This window comes from Protopterus annectens, chromosome 16.part0 (assembly GCF_019279795.1).
Source record: "Protopterus annectens isolate FY-2018-M chromosome 16.part0, PAN1.0, whole genome shotgun sequence".
In the NCBI taxonomy this organism is placed as follows: domain Eukaryota; kingdom Metazoa; phylum Chordata; order Ceratodontiformes; family Protopteridae; genus Protopterus; species Protopterus annectens.
The window spans coordinates 17,415,063-17,441,035 of NC_056750.1; the positions used below are offsets into that span (position 1 = coordinate 17,415,063).

General features: G+C 41.1%; 1 protein-coding gene across 1 annotated transcript in view; it reads right to left on the reverse strand.

Annotated features, from left to right (window-relative positions):
* Window positions 1–11,624, reverse strand: part of LOC122790388 (bile salt-activated lipase-like) — a 199,330-nt gene extending 187,706 nt beyond the window's left edge. Inside the window, exons 1-2 of the mRNA XM_044057901.1 lie at window positions 11,534–11,624; window positions 2,208–2,355 (exon numbers count right to left, since the gene is read on the reverse strand). Coding sequence (XP_043913836.1) covers window positions 2,208–2,355; window positions 11,534–11,557 — 172 coding nt within the window. The 5' untranslated portion in view covers window positions 11,558–11,624. The remainder of the gene's footprint in view (window positions 1–2,207; window positions 2,356–11,533) is intronic.
* Window positions 11,625–25,973: the final 14,349 nt, after the last annotated feature.

The following is a 25,973-nucleotide window of genomic DNA, read 5'->3' on the forward strand; positions in this document are numbered from 1 at the left end:
GGTGAGACTTCAATAGTGTTTGAAGCTGGAAGAATTACCCATCTGTCTTAGCTGTAAGAGGAGTGAGACCCATTCCCTAGTTAGTAAGTAGTGAGGTACCTTTTCTTTACATATTGTGTTCGTTTTGAGCTTATAGGGTCATAAGGGTGAATGTGCAGGAGACTCATTCTGTTTGTTCTGAAGTTTCTAACAGGTTTGTACTGATTCAGTACTGGAGGAAAGTCTGGAAAGTTGTTATCATATAACAGGTGATTACATTTTAATTTGTTTTCATAAGACACCCAGAGAAGTTTATTAAGCATGCTACAGGTGTGATATTGGGTTACTGCTTGGGTTGCAAACTTAGCAATTTAATAATATGTTGATTCAAGCTTATCTTGGGACTGATTTATCACTATTGTCCATAGCAGTGTTTCCATAGAATAGTTTAGGCAGAAAGCTGGAGTTAGCTAGTGTTTGCCTGGTATCATGGCAGGAAGGACATTTATCAATACAGTAGAGGGATTTAAGTCTTTGTCAAGGTTGCTTATATTTGATATGTTCAGAGAAGGTGAGTTTATTGTCAGTGCTGAGACCATGGTATGTGCAGTACTGGACAATCTCAGTATTTATGTTGTTTATTTTGATTGTATTTACTGTTTGGTGGTGGTGGTGGTGGTGGTAGACCAAAAATCATCAGTTTAAATTTTCTCTCATTTAAAATTAGGTTGCTGTCTTTTAACCAGGCAATGTGCCTATGGATTGTTGTAATTTAGGTAGTGGGGAGTCAGTGTGCTTGTCAATGTAAAAACTGATAATGTTATCAGCATATTGTAGTAATTGTAGACTGTTTATGAGTCAATGTGTGTCACTGGTGAATATGAAAAAGACAGCTTTGTGGTATTCCAGTGATGCAGCTGAAAAAATTAAATTGGCAGCTTTGCTAAATTTTAAATGGTACGTAGGATTTGAACCAGTGTAATACTATGTTAGGACACCCCATTGTTTTGAGTCTGTGTAACAGAATATTTTGACTAACTGTATCAAAGGCTCTGGAAAACAAATCAATGAAAAAGGCAGCCATAGTCAATTTATTGTCAGACTGGGTGGCAATATGATTTATTATTTCTACTACTGTGATTTAAGTGCTGGGACAGGTATAAGGCTATGTTGAATAGCTATGATTACGTCACGTGAAATTAAGTGATCAGTTAGCTAATTATGAACATTTATTTATTATTTCAGGGTTAAATATGGAGATAGATCTGTAATTTCCAGCTTTGTGTTTGCCACCACCCTTAAATAGTAGGATTATTTTGGTTTGTTTCCAAATGGAGAGGAAATACCTTCCTTGAGACTATGTTTAATTATTAAGCTAGTTTGCCACCTGGATTTGGGAGTTTCTTGAAATAATGTTATAGTGGGATTATTTTGGTTTGTTGCTAAATGGAGGAGAAATGCCTTCCTTGAGGCTATATTTAATTATTAAGCTACTTATCCACCTGAGTTTTGGGATCTCCTGAAACAGTGTTACAAAAACAATTCCTGTAACAATTTGTCACTCATATCTTAGTTTCCTCTAGCTCACATCAGTTGTATAAAGAATGCATTACCTCCTCATTCAAATTGCCTTGCTATAAAATTTATAATGCAGGGATGAGGTCCGAAAAAAAACAAGTATGAATGGATCAAGTCACCTCCCCAGTTAAAAGATCAAGCAATAACTAAATTGTTATGCACATTAATTTTAGTGATATGGATCCCAAACTAAGTAGTAAAGAGTCAGTGTCAGTATTTTCAACAAGTAAAGCACTTGCTTTTTGTGCTGGAGAATCAGGAGGCTTTGGGTTCTATTCTCACACAAGGTACTTGAATAAAATTTCCAATACTGACACTTTAGTACAGCATAAGAGGGGTGCTGTGCTCCTGAGTGTGCTGTCCTTCAGATGAGATGTTAAATCAAGGTCCTTTCTGCCCAAGTTCTTGGTTGCTAAGGTCAATGTAAAAGATCCCATGGCACTTATTGAACAAAGAGTAAGCAAGCTCCCCATTGCCCTGGTCAAATTCCCCTTGGTCAGTGTAAATACCATCTTAGTTCTCCCTTGAAGAGAGGAAACTGGGCTAACGGGACTGACCTGGTCAACAAAGAGAAAATAAATAGCTGTAATGCATATCGATTTCATAATTATAAACATCTTAAATATCACCTGAAGAAAAAGTATCTTTACCTGACCATCCAGGGTGGGCTTTAGGATCTTCAAATATTCCAGGAGGAGCAGCAAAAGGAATCCCTTTAAAAATATCAATAGAGTGAAAGAGTCCGAGCGATTTGTGTTTGCCTTCAACCATTCCACCTTCTGTGTGCACCGGGCCAAGCTAAAAAAAAATTTAAGAAATGACTGCAGAAGTTGGTCAGGGTGCAGTGCAACACTAACAAATGAAAAATAGAGTAACTGGACATCTGAAAGGGTGGAACATTATACACATCAGTGCTTTAGGAAAATGATCTAGTGTGAAAATATCCCCTTTCTAGCCATGTGACAATAACCATCTGTTATAAGCATGCTTCTCAGATAGTACAGATGCATACATGCATGAGGGACTCACCATAATATTACATGCGTATTGTCTTCCTGTCTCTCAGTAGCCTTCATATTTGGGTACTGGCACCTGCAGGTGGCACTGTCCTGGCTCCAGATTTTTTCAGTAAAGGCTAGGTGCCCTTCCTCACTGTTTCCCCACACTCTATGATTGTTGTGTCACATTCATACCTGCTACCTAGACAAACTTTAGGGAGGAGCATTCTCACAAATCTCAGAGCCAGAGTTCCCAAAGGCAGATCCCTGATTTGTACCTCATAGATAGTCAGAACCAACTCAGACACATAGAAGGGGCCACTACCAGAATCTTCACAGCAGAGTGCCAAGATGATCAATCTCCTCAATCAAGGATGAACACAGAGATTATGAATCTTTCAGTAATTATGAACAATACAAAACCAGGCCCCTCACAGCTCAACATTATGATGCAACCATGCAAAAACACCTGCAACATGTCAAAGTGCATCAAAGCCATTTCCTGTCATTGCTGTCTGCTTGCAAGACTACCTGATAAGCTGACACAGCACCACAAGCACCTCTGATATATTGACATAATGCCACATAAACCTGAGAGGCTGAAATACCACCATGCATCCAAGCAAAAGTCTACTAAGCATCCTTCAACATAAGATTAGTAATAAAGACAACAATGCAGAGCAAACAAGCATTAGGTGTAGAATGGAAGACAGAGGCTGGGAGCCTTGGGAGAGACAGGAATAAAGCTAGATATCTACTGTTGCAATAAATACTCTCACAGCTGTGATATGCTGCTTCCCTTGTTTCTGTGTCTTCACATCTTCACATTTAGGTATAACAGCAAGCCACCACTATAAACAGCAGTAATCACCATCTAATATGCTCTGATATACCATCTTAGGAGAGCTTCCCTTGGCCTTAGGCTAGCAAGCTAAATGTAATATCTAGCAAACATAAGGACTGAAGACCAAGTTTTTGTACAGTCCCTTGGAAGTCCCCATGAAGAAGGCTGCAGATGCAGTTACATCTTTAGTGGAATATGGGCTCTAACAGGACCTCCATAAGGGTTTTCCAGGATTATTGTAGCACAAAGAAGTACAACCTGCCACCACAAAAATAGCCAACCTGTTCAGGAGTTATCAGGATAAATCATTGTCTTGGCTTCCTAAAAAGACGTGGTGCTGTTAATGTACATATTAACCTGACTCACTGATTCCAGTCTATACAGGTGTTTCATAAAACTGCTGTAAATAAACCTTCTAATTCAAGGCAATCTCAGACATGACACTGCGGATAAAGAGTAGCCTGGTAAACAAAGCCAGCACATTCTTATCAAGGACATCATAAAGACACCTCCTTACTGATGTGATAGCCTCCAAGAAAGTTTGCTGTGAAAAATCTTCAAGGTAATGGATTCTGCAAGCTCAAGCAGTGACTTAATTCTATACAAAAATACTCATATGCACCCTGAAGCAGCTACTGTTCTGGGAGGCTAAACATACTAAACACCATTAAACAAAAGTTTAACAGTAGGAAAAGAGGTGAGCAAAGGTTCCCAGGACAAACAGACCATCGAGACTGACATTTTATAGATGCTCCCCCCATGCCTTGACAATGGCTCATTTATTCATTTTTTATTCATAATCTACTGTTCTCCTTATCACTTCATCAGGGATCCCCGATTTACACTGAAGAATAGTCCACTGGTGCATATCTAGTTTGATAACTGGTTTCAGGGGTGAGAGCTTTCCAAAGGAGCAGCTGCCCTATGAATAACCCCCAGGGGTGAATGATTGATTTTCCCTGACCCTATTGCATCTCCATGACATCCTGATGTGCAGAAATCCCACAATACCACCTCTGCTACTCATGTACGCTTCCGTGCATAGGATGAATGTGGCTACAGAGCATGTGCAGCCTGACAGGTTCAGATATCTCAGCCTATGCTGCTACATGTAGACCTCCATGCATGGGATGAATGTGGTATGTGGTTAAGGATCAAATGCAGCCTGACAGGTTCAGATATCGCAACCTATGCTGCTACATGCAGACTTCCATGCAAGGGATGCATGTGGCTACTGACCAGTTGCAGCCTGATAAGTTCAGATATCTCAGCCTGTGCTTCTACATGTAGACTTCCACGCAAGGGATGAATGGTGCTGCAGACCACATACAGCCTGACAGGTTCAGATATCTCAGCCTATCCTTCTACATATAGACTTCCATGCATAGGATGAATGTGGCTACAGATCACATACAGCCCGACAGGTTCAGATATCTCAGCCTATGCTGATACATTAGACTTCAGCGCATTGGGTGTTGAATGTTGCTACAGATTATGTGCAGCCTGACAGGATCAGATATCTCAGCCTATGCTGTTACATGTAGACTTCCCTGCATGGGATTGATGAGGCTACTGAGCATGTGAAGCCTGACAAGTTCAGATATCTCAGTCTATGCTGCTACAAGTAGACTTCCATGTATGGGATGCATATGGCTATGGATCACGTGCAGTGTGATAGGCTCCGATATCTCAGCTTATGCTGCTACATGTAGACTTCCATGTAGGGGACTGATGTGACTATTGAGCATGTGTAGCCTGACAGGTTCAGATATCTCAGCCTATGTTGCTACATGTAGACTTCCATGCATGGGGTGAATGTGGTTAAGGATCACATCCAGCCTGACAGGTTCAGATATCTCAGGCTATGCTGGTATATGTAGACTTCCATGCATGGGATGAATGTGGCTACAGATCACATGCAGCCTGACAGGTTCAGTTATCTCAGCCTATGTTGCAACATGCAGACTTCCATGTATGTGATGAATGCGGTTAAGGATCGCATGCAGCCAGACAGGTTCAGATATCTCAGGCTATGCTGCTACATGTAGACTTTTATACATGGGATGAAGGTGGCTACTCAGCATGTGTGGCCTGACTGGTTCAGATATCTCACCTTTTGCTGCTACATGTATTCTTCCAGGCATGTGATGAATGTGGGCACAGATCACATGCAGCATGACAGGTTCAGATATCTCAGGCTATGCTGCTACATGTACACCTCCATGCATGTGATGAATCTGGTTACAGCTCACATGCAGCCTGACAGGTTCAGATAACTCAAGCTATGCTGCTACATGTAGACTTCCATGCATGTGACGGGTGTGGTTACTGAGCATGTGTTGCCTGACAGGTCCAGATATCTCAGCATATGTTGCTACATGTAGACTTCCATGCATGTGATAAATGTGGTTAAGGATCACATGCAGACTGACAGGTTTAGATATCTCAGCCTATGCTGTTACATGTAGACTGCCATGCATGGGATGAATGCGGCTACAGATCACATGCAGCAAGACAGGTTAAGATATCTCAGGCTATGCTGCTACATGTACACTTCCATGCATCATGTGATGAATGTGGTTAAGGATCACATGCAGTCTGACAGGTTGAGATAACTCAAGGTATGCTGCTACATGTAGACTTCTGTGCATGGAACGGATGTGGCTACTGAGCATGTGCAGCCTGATAAGTTCCCATATCTCAGCCTATGCTGCTACATGTAAACTTCCATACATGGGATTAATGTGGCTACTGAGCATATGCAGCATGACAGGTTCAGATATCCCAGCCTATTCTGCTACATGTAGACTTTCATACATGGGTTGAATGTGAGTACTGATCACATGTATCCTTACAGTTTCAGATATCTCAACCTATGCTGCTACATGTAGACTTCAATGCATGGGATGATGAATGTGACTACAGATTACATGCAGCCTGATGGGTTCAGATATCTCAGCCTATGCTGCTACCTGTAGACTTCCATGCAAGGGATGAATGTGGCTACTGAGCATGTGCACCCTCCCATGTTCAAATATCTCAGCCTATACTGTCACATGTAGACTTCCATGCATGTGATGACTGTGTTTAAGGATCACATGCATCCTAACAACCTCCCGTATCTCAGCCTATACTGTCACATGTAGACTTCCATGCATGTGATGAATTTGGCTACTGAGCACATGCAGCCTGACAGGTTCAGATATCTCAGGCTATGCTGCTATATGTAGACTTCCATGCATGGGGTGACTGTGGCTACAGATCACATGCAGCCTGACAGATTCAGATATCTCAGGCTGCGCTGCTACATGTAGACTTCCATGCATTTGATGAATGTCGTTAAGGTTTACATTCAGCCTGACAGGTTCAGATAGCTCAAGCTATGCTGCTACATGTAAATTTCCATGCATGGGATAGATGTCTCTACTGAACATTTGTAGTCTGACAGTTTCGGATTTCTCAGCCTATGCTGCTACATGTAGACTTCCATACATGGGATGAATGTGGTAAAGGATCACATGCAGCCTGACAGGTTCAGATATCTTAGCCTATGCTGCTACATATAGACTTCCATGCATGGGATGATGAAAGTGGCTACAAATTATGTGCAGTGTAACAGCCTTTGCTGCTACATGTAGACATCCATGCATGGGATGGATAAGTCTTTTGAGCATGTGCAGCCTGACAGCTTCAGATATTTTAGTCTATGCTGCTACATGTAGACCTCCATGCATGGGATGCATGTGGCTGTGGATCACATGCAGCCTAAAAGGGTCAGATATCTCAGCCTATTTGGCTACATGCAGAATTTCATGCATGCAATGCATGTGGCTATGGATCATGTGCAGCCTGCCAAGTTCACATATCTCAGCCTATGCTGCCACATGTAAACTTCCATGTATGGGGTGAATGTGACTACTGAGCATGTGCAGCTTGACAGGTTCAAATATCTCAGCCTATGCTGCTACATGTAGACTTCCATGCATGGGATGCTGGTGGCTACTGATCCTGTGCAGCCTGACAGGTTCAGATATCTCTGCCTGTGCTGCTACACATAGACTTCCATGCATGTGATGAATATGGCTACTGAGCCTGTGCAGACTGATAGGTTCTGTTATTCCAGGCTGTGCTGCTACATGTAGACTTCCATGCATGTGATGAATGTGGCTACTGAGCATGTGCAGCCTGATGCGTTCAGATATCTCAGCCTATGCTGCTACATGTAGACTTTCATAGATACAATGAATGTGGCTACTGGGCCTGTGCAGCCTGATGGGTTCAGATATCTCAGCCTATGCTGCTACATGTAGACTTTCATAGATACAATGAATGTGGCTACTGAGCCTGTGCAGCCTGATGGGTTCAGATATCTCAGCCAATGATGCTAGATTTTGACATACTTGTATCTGATGAGTATCAGCCAAACGTTCGAAGTTTCATTGCTTAACTAACAAGTTTAAGTCCTACTGGCCACCAAAGAGCTTGATATCTTGAATCTAGTGTTAGCACTTGCAGGTACCCATGTAATCATCCGATATCTTTATGAAGGTATGACTTGATCTGACAGTTAGTATAGAAGACCAAGGCTCTGAACAATTAATAAGCTGCTTTCTGTAGCTCATATTAATATGTTTGTGTCCTCCTACCTACATGTGCCTATGTGAGCTCTAAACAATATTCCTAGGTTATCCCTGAAAATGGTCGTTGATGTCCAGTGGGCTTACCTGGTTAAAATCCATAACATATACTGGGCTGAGTTTAATTGACAAAGGGAGTTTATTCCATAGATGTAGAAGTCTCTGAAATATGACATTGTGATTCATGGTATAGCTGATGCTTATCTTTATGGAGACTGTGTGTCCTCTTTTGTTCGAGTCACTGGGGTGGGAGTATTCCAATCAAAGGATGTCAAATAATAGTGGGTATCTTAGTGCTCTGTATAGCAGGCACAGTTGTCTTATAAGAAAGTGATAAGTCAGACTTGAGAGACAGAGGAACAGGCAGCGAGTTATTGTAATCTTTGGCTGTATGCCCTGAAGCCCCCTTAGTTATCATGGAAAAGAATCCTTGTACCTTCTTCAGTTACAGCAGATGGCATATGACAAGTGTGCAGATCCTTGTACAGTATAATTAGTTTGTTAAGGGTCGTGTAAAGGGAGGTAATTATTTCTCTAGATCAGATGGGCTACTCCTTATGCTTTGTGGATAGTAGCAGTATTATGGGTCATTATTTTCAAGGACTCCATGTTTTGTACTATTCTAGTGAAAAGTTGTCCATCAGTGCTGTATAAAGCTGACAGAGTTTTGAAAATGCCTGAATGCTGTGTTTTTTTGCCACTGAAGGCAATGTAATTTTTACTGAACCATTAGTGTGTAACATTAAGTGCTCTTTGAAGAGAGGTGATATCAGCAGAGATAAGGAAAATTATCCCAGGTTTGCAGTCGTCTATATATCTGGTGAGCCAGACATAGGAGTCAGTCTTGGTATCTCAGGGAAACAATGTCAAAATGACGTGACTTTATTGGAGAAGCATGAGAGGCTCCGCAGGCAACCAGACACACTGAGGACAGGAGTCCTCCTTTTCTTACTTGTTAAGATCCATAATTACTGGGGTGTGTGGAAGGACCTCCTTTGTGAACTGGGGTCACATTAGCCTGTTTCCAGATACCAGTTTCATAGTCAGTAGTCATTACTCTGTAAAGAATATGCATAGGTCAGTATAATAAGCTCTATTTAATCACAAAAATTTGTTTTCCTGCCATTGCATCTGCTCCCATGGAACCTGTATTCTTGCCTTCCTGAGAACAGATATGCAACCATTTGGATGCGGTTAAGAGTGAGTTCATGTTATAAAGTGGAAGAGTGGGTGGGTCCCTCTTTGTATTTGTATGCTGGTGTGTTAGCTACACCTGTTGGCTCAGTTATGGTGTCGTAAAATACCACATTTGCTATTTTTCCCCTTTATTTTTCAGACATTGGTATAGATGGCCTTGTTATTGTCATCTTCATTGGTGGCAGGTTTTATCTAGAAGGAAGCTTTGCTTTTTTGATTTAGTGAGCTCTTTTTAGACAAAATTGTCCTTAGCCTTTTTGTGTTGTGTGGGGTTGCATAAATCTCTAGGCGCTTTTTGTGTTGTGTGGGGTTGCATAAATCTCTATGCGCTTTGTTTTGGAGTAATAATTTGTTAATTTTGTAACTCTGCTATTTATGTTTATTGAAGAATTTTCAACTATATTTATGCTTCATGGAGAAGAAGTTATCAATAAAGTTATTAAAAGTACTGCAGAGGACCCTAAATGATTTATCGATAGATTGTGAGTAGGAGTTTAATATACAGTCCCAAATCACTGGTCTCATACGATTGTTTAGGACAGAATAGGTGTAGTATCATTTAAGGTGGTATACATGCGATTGTTTAGGACAGAATAGGTACAGTATCATTTAGGGTGGCATTATTCTTCATTAAGTATGGTTTGGTATATATGAAGGGGTCCCCTATACTTTACAGAACATTCATTTGTTTATAATGTAGGGACATTTATACAAATGTTCTATTTTAATGAATGCCTGTGTTGCCAAATGTTTGAATTGCCACAACAGGTAAATGGGTTTGTATTAAGGTTGGGAGTGTGTTTATGTTCTTGCAGGTTAGATTTAGAGTTAGGGCTAGTTAAGGAGAAAGATTTAGTGTGTGAATGTTTGCAGCTCAGGTTTCGAGTTCAGGTTAGGTAAGTGGATCAATTTAGTGGTGTGTGTGTGCACGCGCATGCATGTGCATGTATTTGTTTGAATATAGTGGGTGTGTCCAGGTCGTCTTGTGTAGCAGCAGAGTTATAGAAAGGCTTTTTCTAAGGTGAGGTGTACCGTTAGGGACAAAGAAAAGGTTAGAGTTAACATGTTTTATTACCCTCACTGCACTGCCTTAGTAATGCATGCAAATCCTACCCCTCCCTGCTCTTGCCCTTAATACTACACCTTACCTTAGAAAAATCCTTTCCATAACACCACCACTATTAAAACACTATAGGTCTTAGTGTTATAAATAGATTTTGGTTTTAGGATCACAAAAGGAAACTGTTTTCATTTGTGATCTTTTATAGACTTGGTGTTTAGGATTTTAAGTAATGTAAATGTTAACATGTTTTTGCCAATGTTGTATATTCGCCATTTTGACATTTCAAACATTCCTACAAAAATCGTATAAGGAATGTCCGAGCGTTGTGGTCAGAGTGAAAAGAAGGGTTATGTAAACATTTAGTTTAGCACATCTGGCAGGGATATTTGTCAGCAATGTATCCAATATAATTTCCCACTTTGATGGCATGTTCAGAATTTTTTCATGATTGTTAGGGTTTTTGAAGTCTAGTATTTTTTGCATCTGATTGTTGGGTGAGGCATAGTTCTCCTGTTCAACAGAGGGATATTCAGTTCATTGAGTAGAAAAGTATTTTCTTTTATAGGATGAGTTATACATTTACCTAGTAAGTGGGGTGACATAGAAGCAGTGTGTAATAACATATTACAGAATGGCAACCATTTCACATAGCAAAACTCATTAGTACAGGTCCTGGAACTCCGAGACTGAATAACCGAAAATGCAGGCTTACATACAGAAAGTCTGAGATGACTGTAATTAGTAATATTCCCTTTTTTCTCAGGAATGGCACTTACACATTTATCTCAGGAATTGAAATAATTTTTATCTTCCTCATGTGTAACTTTGCATGTTGCACCCACAAGAATGCTTATCCAGATATGACCCAGAGTCCTGAATAATTCTTTTGCAAAACGTACTTTCTTACTGACTCCTCATTTAAAGCATGAAAACAAATTCTGAAATCTGTTTTTGGTGATATAGATAATTTTCCTGTCTGAGTTAAAAAGACTTACTTGTAGTCATGGCATGGTTTACCTTTAACTTTAAGGAATACAAAAAGGTAATTACCGTCACAGGTGCTCTAGGCTCTTTTCTGGGACTTTGATATCACTAGAAAGTTGTCTGGATACAGGAAAACATGAATGTCCCCCACCAATAACATGACCACTATCAGACCAAGGCATACAATAAATATCCAGACAGCTGTTAGCACACCAAAGGTAAGCATCCTGAACTGGAAGGACTGGCTTCCTACCTGAAGCGTCAACCAGAACCTCATGATTTTATAGCAGCTCTTCAAATCTAGACGCCATGACTTAGATGTTAGTTTGTTCTCATTCTCTACAGTCTATGCTATGGACTGTTCATGTGACACAACAACCATAGACTGGGAAAGAGGTGCCTAGACAGTAATGAGGAACTCTGAAGTCAGGTTACAGCCACCTGCAGGTGCCAGTATGCAAATATCAGACTCTGGAGAGACACAAATGGGACAAGCGATATATGACTGTTTGTTGGTGGCCTGAGTTTGTTTTGTTACTCACTCTGTAATTCATTGGACCACAGTGAATGTTCTTTAGATTATTTTAACCTTTGCAGTGGCATTTATATTTCATGTCTATTCATTCAGCATAAAGTGGGCATTAACATTAGTTACAAAGAAACAGAAAACATCACAGAAGAGAAAATCCAGACAGCCATACCTTCCAGACTGAGAAACCCCTGTGGTGTTATACTCTGTGAGAAAATTGTCTGAGTCACCATGGAAATCCTTTAGTCTTCCATGGGAAGGGTCCTTTGGTGAGCCTCACATATTCATAAAATAGTTAACATGGATTCCACGGAGAGAAAATGTCATGCCTGAATAAGGAGAGCTGAGTAGGAGGAAGACGGTGCAGCAAATACCGTAAACCAATGAATCTAAACCTGCTTCAGGGATTCAGCAGCCAAACTGATGTAGGACAATGTGGTGCTGATGAAGGACAAAGATGAGGATTTAGCAGAGTAAAGGCAGCAACTGCAAACAGGGTAAAGACAGTAAATAACTGACCAGTGGCTGAACAGCTGAAAGCATCATGCAGGAAGCAACAGCTCAGCCCTGAATGGCTGCGTAATCCAACATTTCCCCGACACAAGGTAACTAACCAGGCTGGCAGTTAATGCAAACAAGGCTATGAGCTGTTAATAAGGAGCCTGCCACAGTGATGAGCTTTATTCCTTCTGCCTTAATTTGCTTATTGGTGTGACTCTGAGTAAGTCGGTTAAGTAGACAGTATTCTAGGGTATTTGAGAAATTAGGCTGGGTTCCTCAATAGTCACCTAAAACACATGCATATTAACAGCTCATGAACCTAAGTGAGATAACTGCAGCAAAGAAAAACGATCTTACGTGAATCTGTTTCAGAATCAGATCTACAGCTTGTTACGCACACTACTATCATTTGCCTGAAATCTATAGGGGAAGGTTGATATCTTCATAGTTAACTGCCCCCAAATGGGGAAACCACAGGGGACAGAACAGAAACTGATAGCCCCAAAGGAGGTAGTAGTGTCACTACAATAATCACACATGAAAAGTTTGAGAGAGAAAATGGAAAGAAACCAATAAAAAAGAAAAAAAAACACAAGTTTCATTCTTTAACAAATGTAAGTTGTAGTAATAGATAACATAATGGAAACCGAATAACAAGTAGAACAAGATCCAATTAAATCAGCACCTCATGTCTTTCAAACTGAGCCTGGAAAAATCTAAGTTACCCATCACCTCAATCCTCAATAGGACCCCCCCTTGGAAAAGAACACTTTTGCTTGGCAACCTTATACGCAAAAATCATGCAGCTTCCTCACACTCACTGGAATAAACTTCCTGGGTCATCAGACAGCCATGGCTGTACAGTCTGCCAGTAGCTGAGAAAGTATAGTTTCATAAGTCCTGCTTACCTGTAACAATAGATGCTCAAATGCCTCAGTGGCATTTTGGACTATCTGCCAGTTGTACTATGTTCATCATTCTCACTGCCTCAGTGGCATTTTGGATTATCTGCCAGTTGTACTATGTTCTGCCTCAGTGGCATTTTGGGGAGATTCCCTCAGCTTACCCTACCTAAGAATAAGGATCCAGGAGCTCCTGCAGAATGGTCCTAGCAAAGCCTGCCCTGGTCTTTTGTTTGGTTTGTAATGCTTTTTGAAGGTATGAACAGAGGACCAGGTTACTACCACTGGAGTGCTTCTAGAGTCCACCCCTTTCCAATATGTCATCGAAGAGGATAATGCCCTAGTCAAGCCTTAACCTTGCCTAGAAGATGTTTACCATGTTGGGAGAAACAGAAAGCAGTAGCAGAGGACAACCACTGTGCAATAGTTTGCTTAGAGAGAGAGGCTGACCTTTCTTAGCACCCATATTGGAAACAAACATCTGCTCAGCATTTCTAATGGGCTTTCTTCTATTAAGGTAGCACCTGAGTTGCTTGTGCACATCCAAGGTGTGCAGAATCTTTTCTCCCTGGATTTTGAATTACGACAGAACACTGGAGGATCAATGGATTTATTCAAGGTAAATTCAGAAACAACTTTAGGCAAGAATGATGGATTAGTGGCAACATAACCCTGTCCTTTTGAAAAATCAAACATAACCCTGTCCTTGTGAAACACCAGATAGGGGTAGTCCACCATAAGAGCTTGCAGCTCAGAGACTCATCTTGCAATAAGTAAAACAGTTTCTCAAGTAATGAACAATAAATCAGCCTGAGAGCTGGGTTCAAAAGGGGTAAGGTAAATTTTTCAAGGACAATTTTTAAGTTATGCTCATAATCTCAAAATCGCAATGCAGCAATGTGTTAAGCTGATTGTGAACACTGTTACCTGTGCCAAAGCTAAAGGTATAATGAACTTACTGGCTGATAAACTTAGCTGTAACTTTACCCCTCTCTTCCCACCATCTGTCCCACAAGATATACCTGAAACTAGCTCACCTCCAGCTATTGCACAAGACCAAGTCCTAAAAGTGCTATTAAAAGCTAGAAATACTACAATGATGAGTTCTGCCAATATCTCTGGATACATCTTAAATAGCATGAAGCATGGTTTAGCCACAAACTCACAACACTGTTCGATCTCAGCCTCCATACAGGTGCTGTGCCAAGCAAATGGAGAACAGCTACAGTCATTCCTCTGCAAAAGGAAGCACCTTCCACAGACCCAGGTAATTACAGACTCTTATGTCTGACTAACTTCATACAGAAAGCCATGGAAAGACGTATCATTGAGCTAATCAATCAGGACATAGGGAACCTCAAAACATCAGACCTGTCCCACTTTGGATTTGTCAAGTGCAAGGCATGCTTACTTAACCTGGTGGACATTTTGAAAAGGTCACCAAAGCAATGGATGAAGGCAAAATGGTGCGCACCACATACCTCAACCTGGACAAAGCTTTTTGACACAATTTAACCAAGCACAGCTTCAGGGATGATGCCAATAAATATCCAAGAACCAAGTGGTAAATGCGCTGAAATAAAACCTTCTTAGTATAAAACCTTCTTTATTAACGCTGATAATTCCAACAAGTAAAACACGTTTTCGTTGCTGAATGCAACTTCTTCAGACAATAAAAGATCCTAAATGCTTAGTTTAAATACACCTTTAGCTAATCACATGTTCCTCCAATTAAAAATTAAAGCTGTATACTTTAAAAGGGCTGTATTCTATAACTGAACATATAACCTACTATGTTGTACATACGTACAAAATACATAATCACAAAGTTGACCTATATAATGTAAAAAACATACATATGTCACTGGTTGTCAACTAAATAAAACTATGTAGTGCTAATAGTCTTAAAAACAATAAAATCTTCTAAATGTTAAAAAAGTGTTGTCTATGCTATACTGGCCTTAAGTTTTAGTATTGGCTTGATGGAAATGTAGTCATTTAAACCCGTTTTTTTATTTGAGTCCAGGGAAATTTGCCAGTGAGTCTCCTTTTGTTCCAACCTAGCCTGCCATGGACCCCCCCTAGGATCCTTTTCTATACTCTCCAAAACAAAAAATCTGTATCTGGCTGTAGGACATATCAATGTGTGTTTGTACAAAGCGTTGTTGATATTAGCTTTTTGTACATCGTACATATGTTCGTATATCCTACGTCTGAGTGTACGCTCTGTTTTGCCCACATAATATGCTGGACATTGTGTGCAAATTGCCAGATATACTACTCTTTGACTGTTACAGTTGAAATATTCTCTAGCTTTGATGACTCTATTCAAAGCTGTAATAGTCACTTGTTCATCCTGTATAATGTAAGGGCATTGTGAACAAGTACCACATTTATATGTCCCCTTACGTATACGGGTTGTTTTATTCTGGCAGGGGACCTGCTCCAACAAACTCTTAATGTTTCTACCCCTACTAAAAACAGTTTTGATTTCTTTGCCTTGCAGGTTGGGCAAGTCTGTAAATGCCTTGAATGCTTCCCATTCCTGTACCAAAATATTCCTGATATCATTGGAGTTACTACTATATTCTGTAATAAAAGCATGTTCAAATACATTAGTATTTTCATACCTTTCCTGTCTCGATAGAGTAGTCCCTACCCCTAACACTGGGGCATATCTATCTTTTCTACCGGTAATAACTTGTTCTTGAATTGGACTGATAAACCATACTGGATATCCCCTCTCCTGAAACATGGACATCAATTTCTGACATTCCGTAAGGAAGTCTTCATCCTCTGACGTCATACGAGATATTCTGACGTATTGCCCCTTCACAATGCTTCTTTTCTGATGTAACGGGTGCAGGCTATGGAAGTGGATGTAGCTGTTAGAAAAAGTGGGCTTTCTGTATATATTGGATTTCAAACCCCCCTGTGGTTTCTTACTAAGCAGAACATCCAAGTAATCAACCTTATCATCATATATTTGATGCGTAAAGGTAAGGAAATCTGTTGTGGAAGCTAGATATTCCATAAATTCCTGAATGTCACTATAGGTCCCTGTCCAAAAAATACAAATGTCGTCCAGAAACCTATAGTAGGCTACCCAATGTTGTTTAAAGGTACTATTGAATACAAATTTGCTTTCCCAAATGGAGAGAATGATGTCTGCATATGTCGGTGCACAGTTAGCCCCCATAGCTACACCTGAGATTTGCTTATAATATTCTCCACCAAAATGAACAAAGTTATGATGTAGTACTAGTTTCATTAAACTCATGATCAAAAAATTGTCCCGAAGTTCTGCTTTCGGGCAAGGTGTAATGGCCTCATCCAACCATTCTAGACCTGTTTCATGGGGAATCACCGAAAACAGGTCCACTACATCGATGGTTAAAAATATAAGGTTGGATACCATGAGGTCTGGGGATATCTGCTTTAAAAATTCCCAGGAGTCTTTAAGTAGATGGGAAGATTTGGGCCATAATTTCTTAAATTTATAATCCAGAAATTTGGAGATGGTAGAGATCTTGGAACCCTTGGCCGCTACAATGGGTCGCAGAGGGGGGTCTAGTAAGTTCTTGTGGACCTTCGGAACCCCGAACATAGTAGGTATTTTGGGTTCCGCATTGTATAAAAAGTTGTAGGTAACCTGATCAATCGCTCCTACATCTAACAACTGTTTAATAGCTAGATCTATTTTCTTATAAGCTATGTTGATCTCATTTAAAGATACAGTAGTGTATCTACTAATGTTATTGAGTAAATTGAACATTTTACCTTCATATGAAACCTGGTCCATTACTACCATGCCCCCTCCCTTATCTGGTTCCATGACTCTTATGGAAGGATCCTGTCTCAAAGATTCCAAAAGCTGTCTCTCAGGTGTTGTTAAGTTTATCACATGTTTTTTCTGTCTACACTGGTTCCGTATCCTTTGTTCAATTCTCATTTCCAAGTTTTTCAATTGTGGATGCAGTGGTGGATTAAAGGTACTAGTTCTGTGCGGGGTATCGTCCCTAATGTAATCTGTATGACCCAAGAGGTTCTCTAAATTGAGCTTCCTAATGAAAAGTTTTAAATCTACAATTACTTGAGTGATGTCACTATACCTACTAGGGACATATTTCAGGCCCTTGGTAAAGAGTTCGAAAAAAGTTTCCGTAATCTCCAGATGACTGTAATTATAGATGGAGAAACCCCCCGATTTACATATAATCGGAGAAGTTTCAAACTCCTGAATGGCACCATTTGACAATTCAGTAGTACCTAAGGTAATCTGTATTATGTTCCCTAATGTCTGTTCATGTAATTCCTCGTATTCCCCCTGTGAGGGGGGCTTGGAGGCAAGCCAATACTAAAACTTAAGGCCAGTATAGCATAGACAACACTTTTTTAACATTTAGAAGATTTTATTGTTTTTAAGACTATTAGCACTACATAGTTTTATTTAGTTGACAACCAGTGACATATGTATGTTTTTTACATTATATAGGTCAACTTTGTGATTATGTATTTTGTACGTATGTACAACATAGTAGGTTATATGTTCAGTTATAGAATACAGCCCTTTTAAAGTATACAGCTTTAATTTTTAATTGGAGGAACATGTGATTAGCTAAAGGTGTATTTAAACTAAGCATTTAGGATCTTTTATTGTCTGAAGAAGTTGCATTCAGCAACGAAAACGTGTTTTACTTGTTGGAATTATCAGCGTTAATAAAGAAGGTTTTATACTAAGAAGGTTTTATTTCAGCGCATTTACCACTTGGTTCTTGGATATTTATTGGCATCATCCCTGAAGCTGTGCTTGGTTACTTTGTTATTTTCAGCTTCCCTCATTTTTGATTTTTTGACACAATTCACCACTCAGGCATAGTCAGAAACTAAATAAACTGACAGTAAACCCCTATGTCACCGGCTGGATTGCCAAATGGTCACAGATAGGATGCAGAAAATCAAAAAAGGGGAACTAATCTACATAAAGCGACCAGTCATCAGGGGAGTCCCCTAGGGTCCTGTGATGAGACCTCTCCTGTTTGGCATCTACTTTTCTGAAGTAAAAGCCAACACCAAATGGCTGCGGCTGACTAAGTTTGCAGATGACTGCAAGCTAGGAGCAGTCATTGAATCCCCAGATGACCTAGCCATCAATTTGAATTGTATTTACTGCTGTTTTAGCTGCTTTTCTGTAAAAAAAAAAAAAAAAAAAAAAAAATCTAAGCTTGTTTCCTGCCTTTCCTGTAACTAGTCAAGTCCAGATACAGACTTGCTGTATCCAGGACTGTTTGTAAGCTTCTGAACCCCCCAAGCCTTTCTGTGCTGGAGGGAAGCTTTCTAGCTTATCAGTGGGAGTGGTAAGCATCAGGTAGCCTATCTACCACAAGAGGAGTCGTCCCTGGCCCAGAAATTGTAGCTATTGGCTGTTTGAGCAGTTTTTTTCCATCTCTTTCAACTTCCTGGTTTGAAAGCCGCACTTGTGCCTGTTTCCCGCCTTTCCTATAACTAGCCTAGTCTGGTTACAGAATTGCTGTATCCAGGATTGTTAGTAAGCTTCTGAGCCCCCAAGCCTTTCTGTGTTGGAGGAAAGCCTTCTAGCTTATCAATGGTAGTGGTAAGCACTAGGTAACCTATCCTGCATGGGAAGGATGAGTTTTGGCCCTGAAATTGTAGTTTATTTGGCCGTTTGGGCAGTTTTCCATCTCTTTCAACTTGCTGGCTTAAAAGCCTACATTTGTACTTGTTCCCCGCCTTTCCTGTAACTAGTCTAGTCCAGGTACAGATTTGTTGTATCCAGGACTCTTTGTAAGCTTCTGAGTCCCCCAAGCCTTTCTGTGTTGGAGGGAAGCCTTCTAGCTTATCAGTGGGAGTAGTAAGCATTAGGTAGCCTATCTACCACAAGAGGAGTGGTTCATGGCCCAGAAATTGTAGCTATTGGCCGTTTAGGCAGTTTTTTTCCATCTCTTTCAACGTTCTGGTTTAAAAGCTGCACGCACTTGTTTCCCACCTTTCCTGTAACTAGTCTAGTCCAGATGCAGAGTTGCTGTATCCAGGACTGTTGATAACCTTCTGAGCCCCACAACCCTTTCTGTGTTGGAGGAAAGCCTTCTAGCTTATCAGTGGGAGTGGTAAGCACTAGGTAGCCTGTCTACCACGAGAGGAGAGGTTCTTGGCCCAGAAATTGTAGTTTATTGACCATTTGGACAGTCTGTCCGTCTCTTTCAACTTTCTGGTTTAAAAGACCACATCTGCGCTTGTTTCCCATCTTTCGTGTAACTAACCTAATGGGTAGCACTAGAAAGCTTTAAACTGGTACAAGCCTTCTAGCTTAGAAGAGAGACTTTGGAGTGATCAAGTATCAGTTTTCTGTACTTTCTTGCTGTACTTAACTGTTTTCCGCCTAAATGCAGATTTTCCAGCATTTATTGTGATTTAAAAGCTTGTTTTTTTTCACATATTGTACTTATTTGACTGCCTGCACTTTTAAAAAGTTTTTTGTTTAAATAATTTGTTTAACTGTTGTAGGCTACACACTAAAGTGCGATAGCCTTTTCTGATCATTTGTAGTCGTTTAAAGCTGTTTTAAGTGTATTTTTTACTGTTTTTGCCTTATCTTTTCAAAAAAATAAAAACCAAAAAAATTCCTTGTTTCCCGCCTTTCTAAGCTAGTATAGTCCAGTTTTCAGGCTAGTGCTGAATTCAGGGCTGTGATACTAGTTTCTGAGTTGTCCATACCTTACTTGGATAGAAGGAAGTTTCTCTGTTAACCTGTGAGAGAGGGGAGCTTTGAGCAACCTATCTGTCCCTGGAGGAGTGGCTCCAGCCCAGAAGTTAGTAGTTTATTGGCCATTTTGGGCTAATTTCTATCTCTTTCATTTCCCTACTATAAAAATCATGTTTGCACGGTTTTGCGCACTGGGCAGTGCCAGTTAGCTATGGTTAAATTATTCCCAGCTCCACTAAGTATCTTCTTCAGTTTTTCCCTTGAAACTAGTCTAACTCTCAACCTAAGCACTCAAAAAGCATCTTACAGCCCAGCACTTGCTCAGACCTAACAGCAAGCACTAATATACCCTGACACTGATTGCCCAGCAGATCAAGGCTCTTTATTCACCCCTCACCAACCAAGCAACTAAGCAGTTCACCCTATTATTCAGGCATGACCAAAGGGCAACTTCAGGTGCACTCTCCAGACCAGCTGGTGAATCTGGGTATCCTGAGGCAATTTTACAACTGCCTCATGTACACAGACAACCCTCTCCTCCTACCACAAAACACTAACATATGCGAGAGATGCAATTATACAGCCAAACTGGAAGCTAAGCTGTCTCCACCCAAGACTGGAACAGACAGTCAAGAGGAGAAGGTTAATACTTGCACCACAACTCCAGCCACACACAGACCTACTAAAACAGCACTAGCAAAAAATACACATAAATACACAAAATCATACTCGGAAGCTCTAAGTAAAAACCTGCAAAAGTTTCAGAGACCTCCAAAACAGACACTCAAACAACCTGCATTTCCCGTCACAAACCAGAAAACACATAAAACACAAAATCAGTGTGCCACACAATCATAGCCCTTAAGGTGAAATAACATACCTAACACACTAGTAATAGGTGACTCTATTGTCAAGCACACTGATGTCCCACTCACTAGGCTGGACAAGCAGAAGGTTACTGTTAGCTGCCTGTCGGGAGCCAGAATCCACCACATAACACAAGCACTCAGGTCACTCCAGAACAAGTACAAATATGACTCTGTCATTGTTCATGTTGGTGTGAATGACCTGAGATGTACCTCCCTGGACTACATGAAAAGAGACATGGAAGAGCTCTCTGATCATGTAGCCCAGGCTGGTATGACCCTGACCCTGAGTAGCATCCTGCCCTCACCAGGAATGATACCTCAGTATAAAGAAAAAAATTATCAATTTCAACAATTGGCTAAGCTTCTGGTGTCATTCAAAGGGGATCCAGTGTCTGTCAGCCTGGGATGACATACTCGACAAGCAGCGTTGCTTCGCAAGAGATGGCTTGCACCTGTCACCCTTAGGCTTTCGAATACTGGCTAAGGCTCTTGCTGCCCCCATAGTGCCTTTTTTAGGCAAGGCTCAAAAGTCAATCCCACCTCCATAAACAGCACAATTAACAAAAAAACTGAGGGTTATGCTACTCAACACCAGGAGTTTAAATCTCAAAATGCACGCGCTCAAAGCAGTCCTCAGTATGGAGAACGTTGACATCTGGGCAGTAACTGAAACCTGGTTCAAGGTTCCAGAGAGCACTCCAGCACTACTGGGCTACAACTCATACCACACGTTTCAGCCACAGAACACGGACCGAAACACAAAAGGAGGGGGGGTGTATCCATATTTATCAAGGATACCTACACCTCCAGGTTAGTGGTGCAGCATGATACATCTGAGATCATCCATGTGCAACTAACATCGGGCAAATCTGCAATGCAAATTGTGGCCTGCTACAGATCACCCATCATGACCCAGGACCACCACTCCACCTTTTTGGAGACACTGGAAAACATGAAGGTCCTACCTAACCCCCTGATATTGGGCCATTTCAATTACCCTACCATTCACTGGGAAAACTACTCGAGTATAAATTCCCAGGCCCAGCGCTTCCTGGAATTCATCAACTCAAATGTCCTGGATCAGCTGGTAAGCTCCCCTACCAGAGGTGAAAACATATTGGGCCTTGTCATCACCAACATGGGTGACTGGTATTCCACACCGGAGGTCAACCCATCACTAGTTAGATCAGACCATAAACTAATCACTCTGGATGTCCACACCCCACCACCACCCACAAATAAGGAACCACAGTAAAAAACTTTTCTAAAGCAAACTTCACCTTACTTAAGACAGAGGTGGTAAATTTCACAGCCCCCACGCTATAGGATAACGCTGCCCAAGATGCAGAAACCTTTACAAATGCACTCTATGAGCACCTACAAGGATGCATGGATCGTGCCATCCCTAGCAAAACCAAGACTCACTCCTCTAAGAAAAGGAAACCAGTTTGGTGGACCCCTGCAATAAACAGGCTATACAATAGAAGGAGGAAACTAGTTCAGAATAAAAGCAAATCCCAAGAAGGAAAGACATCCCTGATCAGTATTACTAAAAAACTAAGGTCCCTCATGAAATCATCCAAGGCTAACTTCGAAAGAAAAATAGCCAAGGATTCAAAAGATAACCACAAAGCCTTCTTTAGCTATGTTAAGAATCTAAGTGGCAACTCACAGATATGCACTGAACTAGTGCAAAATAGCACAAAATATACTGAACCTACTGATATTGGCAACATCCTAGCAGATAGATTCAGTGCAAACTTCACCCCCCCTCTCACCTCCAAAAGGGCCCACAACAATACCGGAAAAGTGTAGTGTCCCAAATATCACAGGCGCACAGATGAAAACAGCCCTTTCGAAAGCCAAAAACACAGTGTCAATGGGACCAGATGGTGTCCCAGTCTGTGTCTTGCATGAACTACAGAACGAACTAACCCCCCACCTAAATACGCTGTTCAACCTCAGCCTCTCCACAGGCTATGTGCCCATAGAATGGCACACAGCAACGGTTATTCCTCTCCACAAAGGAGGGGCCACAACTGACCCTGGTAACTATTGCCCCATAAGCCTGACTAGCCTGGTCTGCAAGGTTATGGAACGCATCATCATGGAACTCATTAACAAAGACATTGATAACCTCCAAACACTTGACCCGTCCCAATTTAGCTTTAAGAGCAGATCATGCCTACTAAACCTTTTTGACCTTCTTCGAGACAGTCGCCAAGGCTATAGACGAGGGAAAGGTGGTTCACACAGCCTACCTTGACCTCGCCAAGGCTTTTGACACCATTCCCCACTTGGGTATTACAGAAAAACTCACCAGCCTGAACATAAACCCCTATGTCATGAGATGGGTTGCCAATTGGCTTACAGACACAACTCGCACAGTAAAAATAGCGAGCTCCAGGTCCGACTCTAAACCAGTCACAAGTGGTGTCCCACAAGGCTCGGTCCTGGGACCCCTACTGTTTGGTATATACTTCTCAGAAGTACAGGCAAACATAGGAGGACTATGGCTAACCAAGTTCGCCGATGACTGCAAACTGGGAGCCATAATTGACTCTCCAGCTGACACGGACATCCTCCAAAAGGGCCTTACTGAGACGGACACCTGGTGTCAAAGTCATGGCCTCAAGCTAAATGCCAAAAAATGCATAGTCATCCCATTTGAGAAAAACAAAACACCCACGAATTACTACATAGGTGGCAGCCGCCTTAATAAAGAAGAGGTAATAAGAGATCTGGGGACCCAGGTACATAGTAATCTCTCCTTTGACAATCATATTGCCAAAGTAGTTAGGAAATCCTTCTATGTGGCCCATCTAATTACTAAAGGGTTCACATCTAGAAATAAAGAGGTTATAGTGCCCCTCTACTCGTCACTCATTAGACCCATCATAGAGTACAATGCCCCATTTGGGATGTACCTCACAAGACACTTCCAACAGCTGGAAAGACCACAAAAGTACCTCACCAAGAGGATTACTGGCCTCAAACATATGTCCTATGCAGCCCGACTGAAAAAACTCCGGCTGTACTCAGTGGCATATCGCTTACTCACAGGTGATCTTTGCCTGACTTACAAAGCCATGTCCGACTCAGAATTGAAGAACATGCTGCACCTAAAGAAATCCAAGTCAGTGCGAGCCACGCGCTCTAGTGAGCTAAACCTCATCACAACAATAAATAGAACATGCTGGGGGGATAGATTCCTGTCACAGAGACTCCCCATGCTTTGGAACAAAATTCCAAATTACATCAGGCAGAGCCCCTCACTAACACTCTTCAAGAGAAACCTTGACGAGTGGATGTGTAACAGAAAATACACCCCTGGGATCACTTCATTGGCTCTGCTTGACAGAGGATCAGTTAATTAATCAATGGGGCAGCGAAGGTCGACACACTCTGGCTAGGCTTATAAATGCCCTCAGGCAGATAGCCTAGTACATACCTATGAACCTATGATAGAGAGAGTATCTGAACCCTTTATTGTAAGTATTGTATAGTTCTGTTTTTACTGCCTGTTATCGGTTCATTTCTTTGCCTTCCTCTAACAGGGTTACAGTGTACTGAATTCTCCCTTCTTTCATTTATTTAAGCCAAAGAGTATAAATTCAAAATGGAAGCATGTCTGAGGTGAGCTGAAAGATTCTGCCATCAGTGCAGTACATATACTACGTACATGACTAGACTTTGCAACTGCAATTCTGTCTGTAACATCTATGACTACTAATGTGCTTTCTTTTCTTCTCTTTCCATGTTTTCTCATACATTTATGGGTCTGGCTGTAGTAGAGACTGAGGGGTCTAGAACTGAGTTAGATCTATGCCAGATAATGTACCTGGCGACGTGTCACCAGCATCCTCCAAGCTTGTCTCTCAGCAAAGGGATGAAGGTCATCCTGGTGAAGGAGATCTAGAGGGCCCATTGGTGGCCTCTGATAGTGGCACAGAAAGCTATCCTGTAATCAACTGGACTAACATGCAGGGGTTACACCTGCATTAGCACTGTGTATCACCTTCAGACACAGCTAGCAGAGTTGTATGACCAGCCAGGCTCAACATCTGGTCTGCTGAGGGCAGAGCCTGCCCATGACATCAGCCATGGAGGTGATGGATGTCTAGGTGAGCTGTCCTCTGGATCAGTCTGCCAATCATGCTACCAAACACCTTGCGCTCAGGGTGGCTGCCCCTTTGCCCCATCCTAGATGCTCCTCAGCAGTATAACCCAGAGCAATGATGTAGTCAGCAGTGACCTCGCAGTACTCCACTATTGGAAGTACTCCATAATACTGCAACATGTTACTTGCACTTAAAGTTCAAGCAAGCAGTAAAAGAAATTAGGTAACATTTAAATAAACTGCACCGACCCAATTTTTCTGCACACTTCATGAATGCCTTGCAATGTCTAGGACATGATGCATAGAAACAATCATAGTGAAAAATACAAATAAAATTTGGAAGCTCTTCTCTCCTAAAATTATAATTGCTCTTCCTGTCTGTCTTAAAGTTGTACATTTTTCCCCTACCACACTTGTCTTTGATCCTACTCAGAAAATCCAAAAACTTATTGTAAACTCTTAATATTCACTCTACTAGCTTGAACGTGACACTGTGTCAGTGCTGACACACTAGGACTGCTGTTGCTCAGTGAATTGAGTAAATAGATCACTAAAACAGTTCTACTTTTCTGTTCTTCCTTGTCTGAAAATCATTTCCCATCAATTATCTTATGTTAAATAACACAGAAAACTAAGTATTTTCAGCCCAAGATGATGCATCCTTTACTGAACAAAACACAAGAAAGTTACAGAATTAGCACAATATTTCAGATGCCAGTTCACTGAAAAAAACTATAGCTGCTTAGTGAACTTATGATATCATACTGAAAATTGCAATGTGAGAAACAAAACACAGAACTGATTTTTTTTTTTTTGGCTTTAATGTCAAGTCCACAGTTTCTTCAGTTCAGTCCATATATCTAGTTTACAAATGAAAACTGCAGCAATCTCTACCCATGACCTTTGGACCTTTGTCACAGTATGGTGACTGTGCACCTGAGGACTATCATAGAAATAAGAAACATGTCAATCTGCATCACTTGAGAGTGTGGACGTGTGTGTGTGTGTGGGGGGGGGGGGGTACAGCCACTGTACTATATGAGTGAAT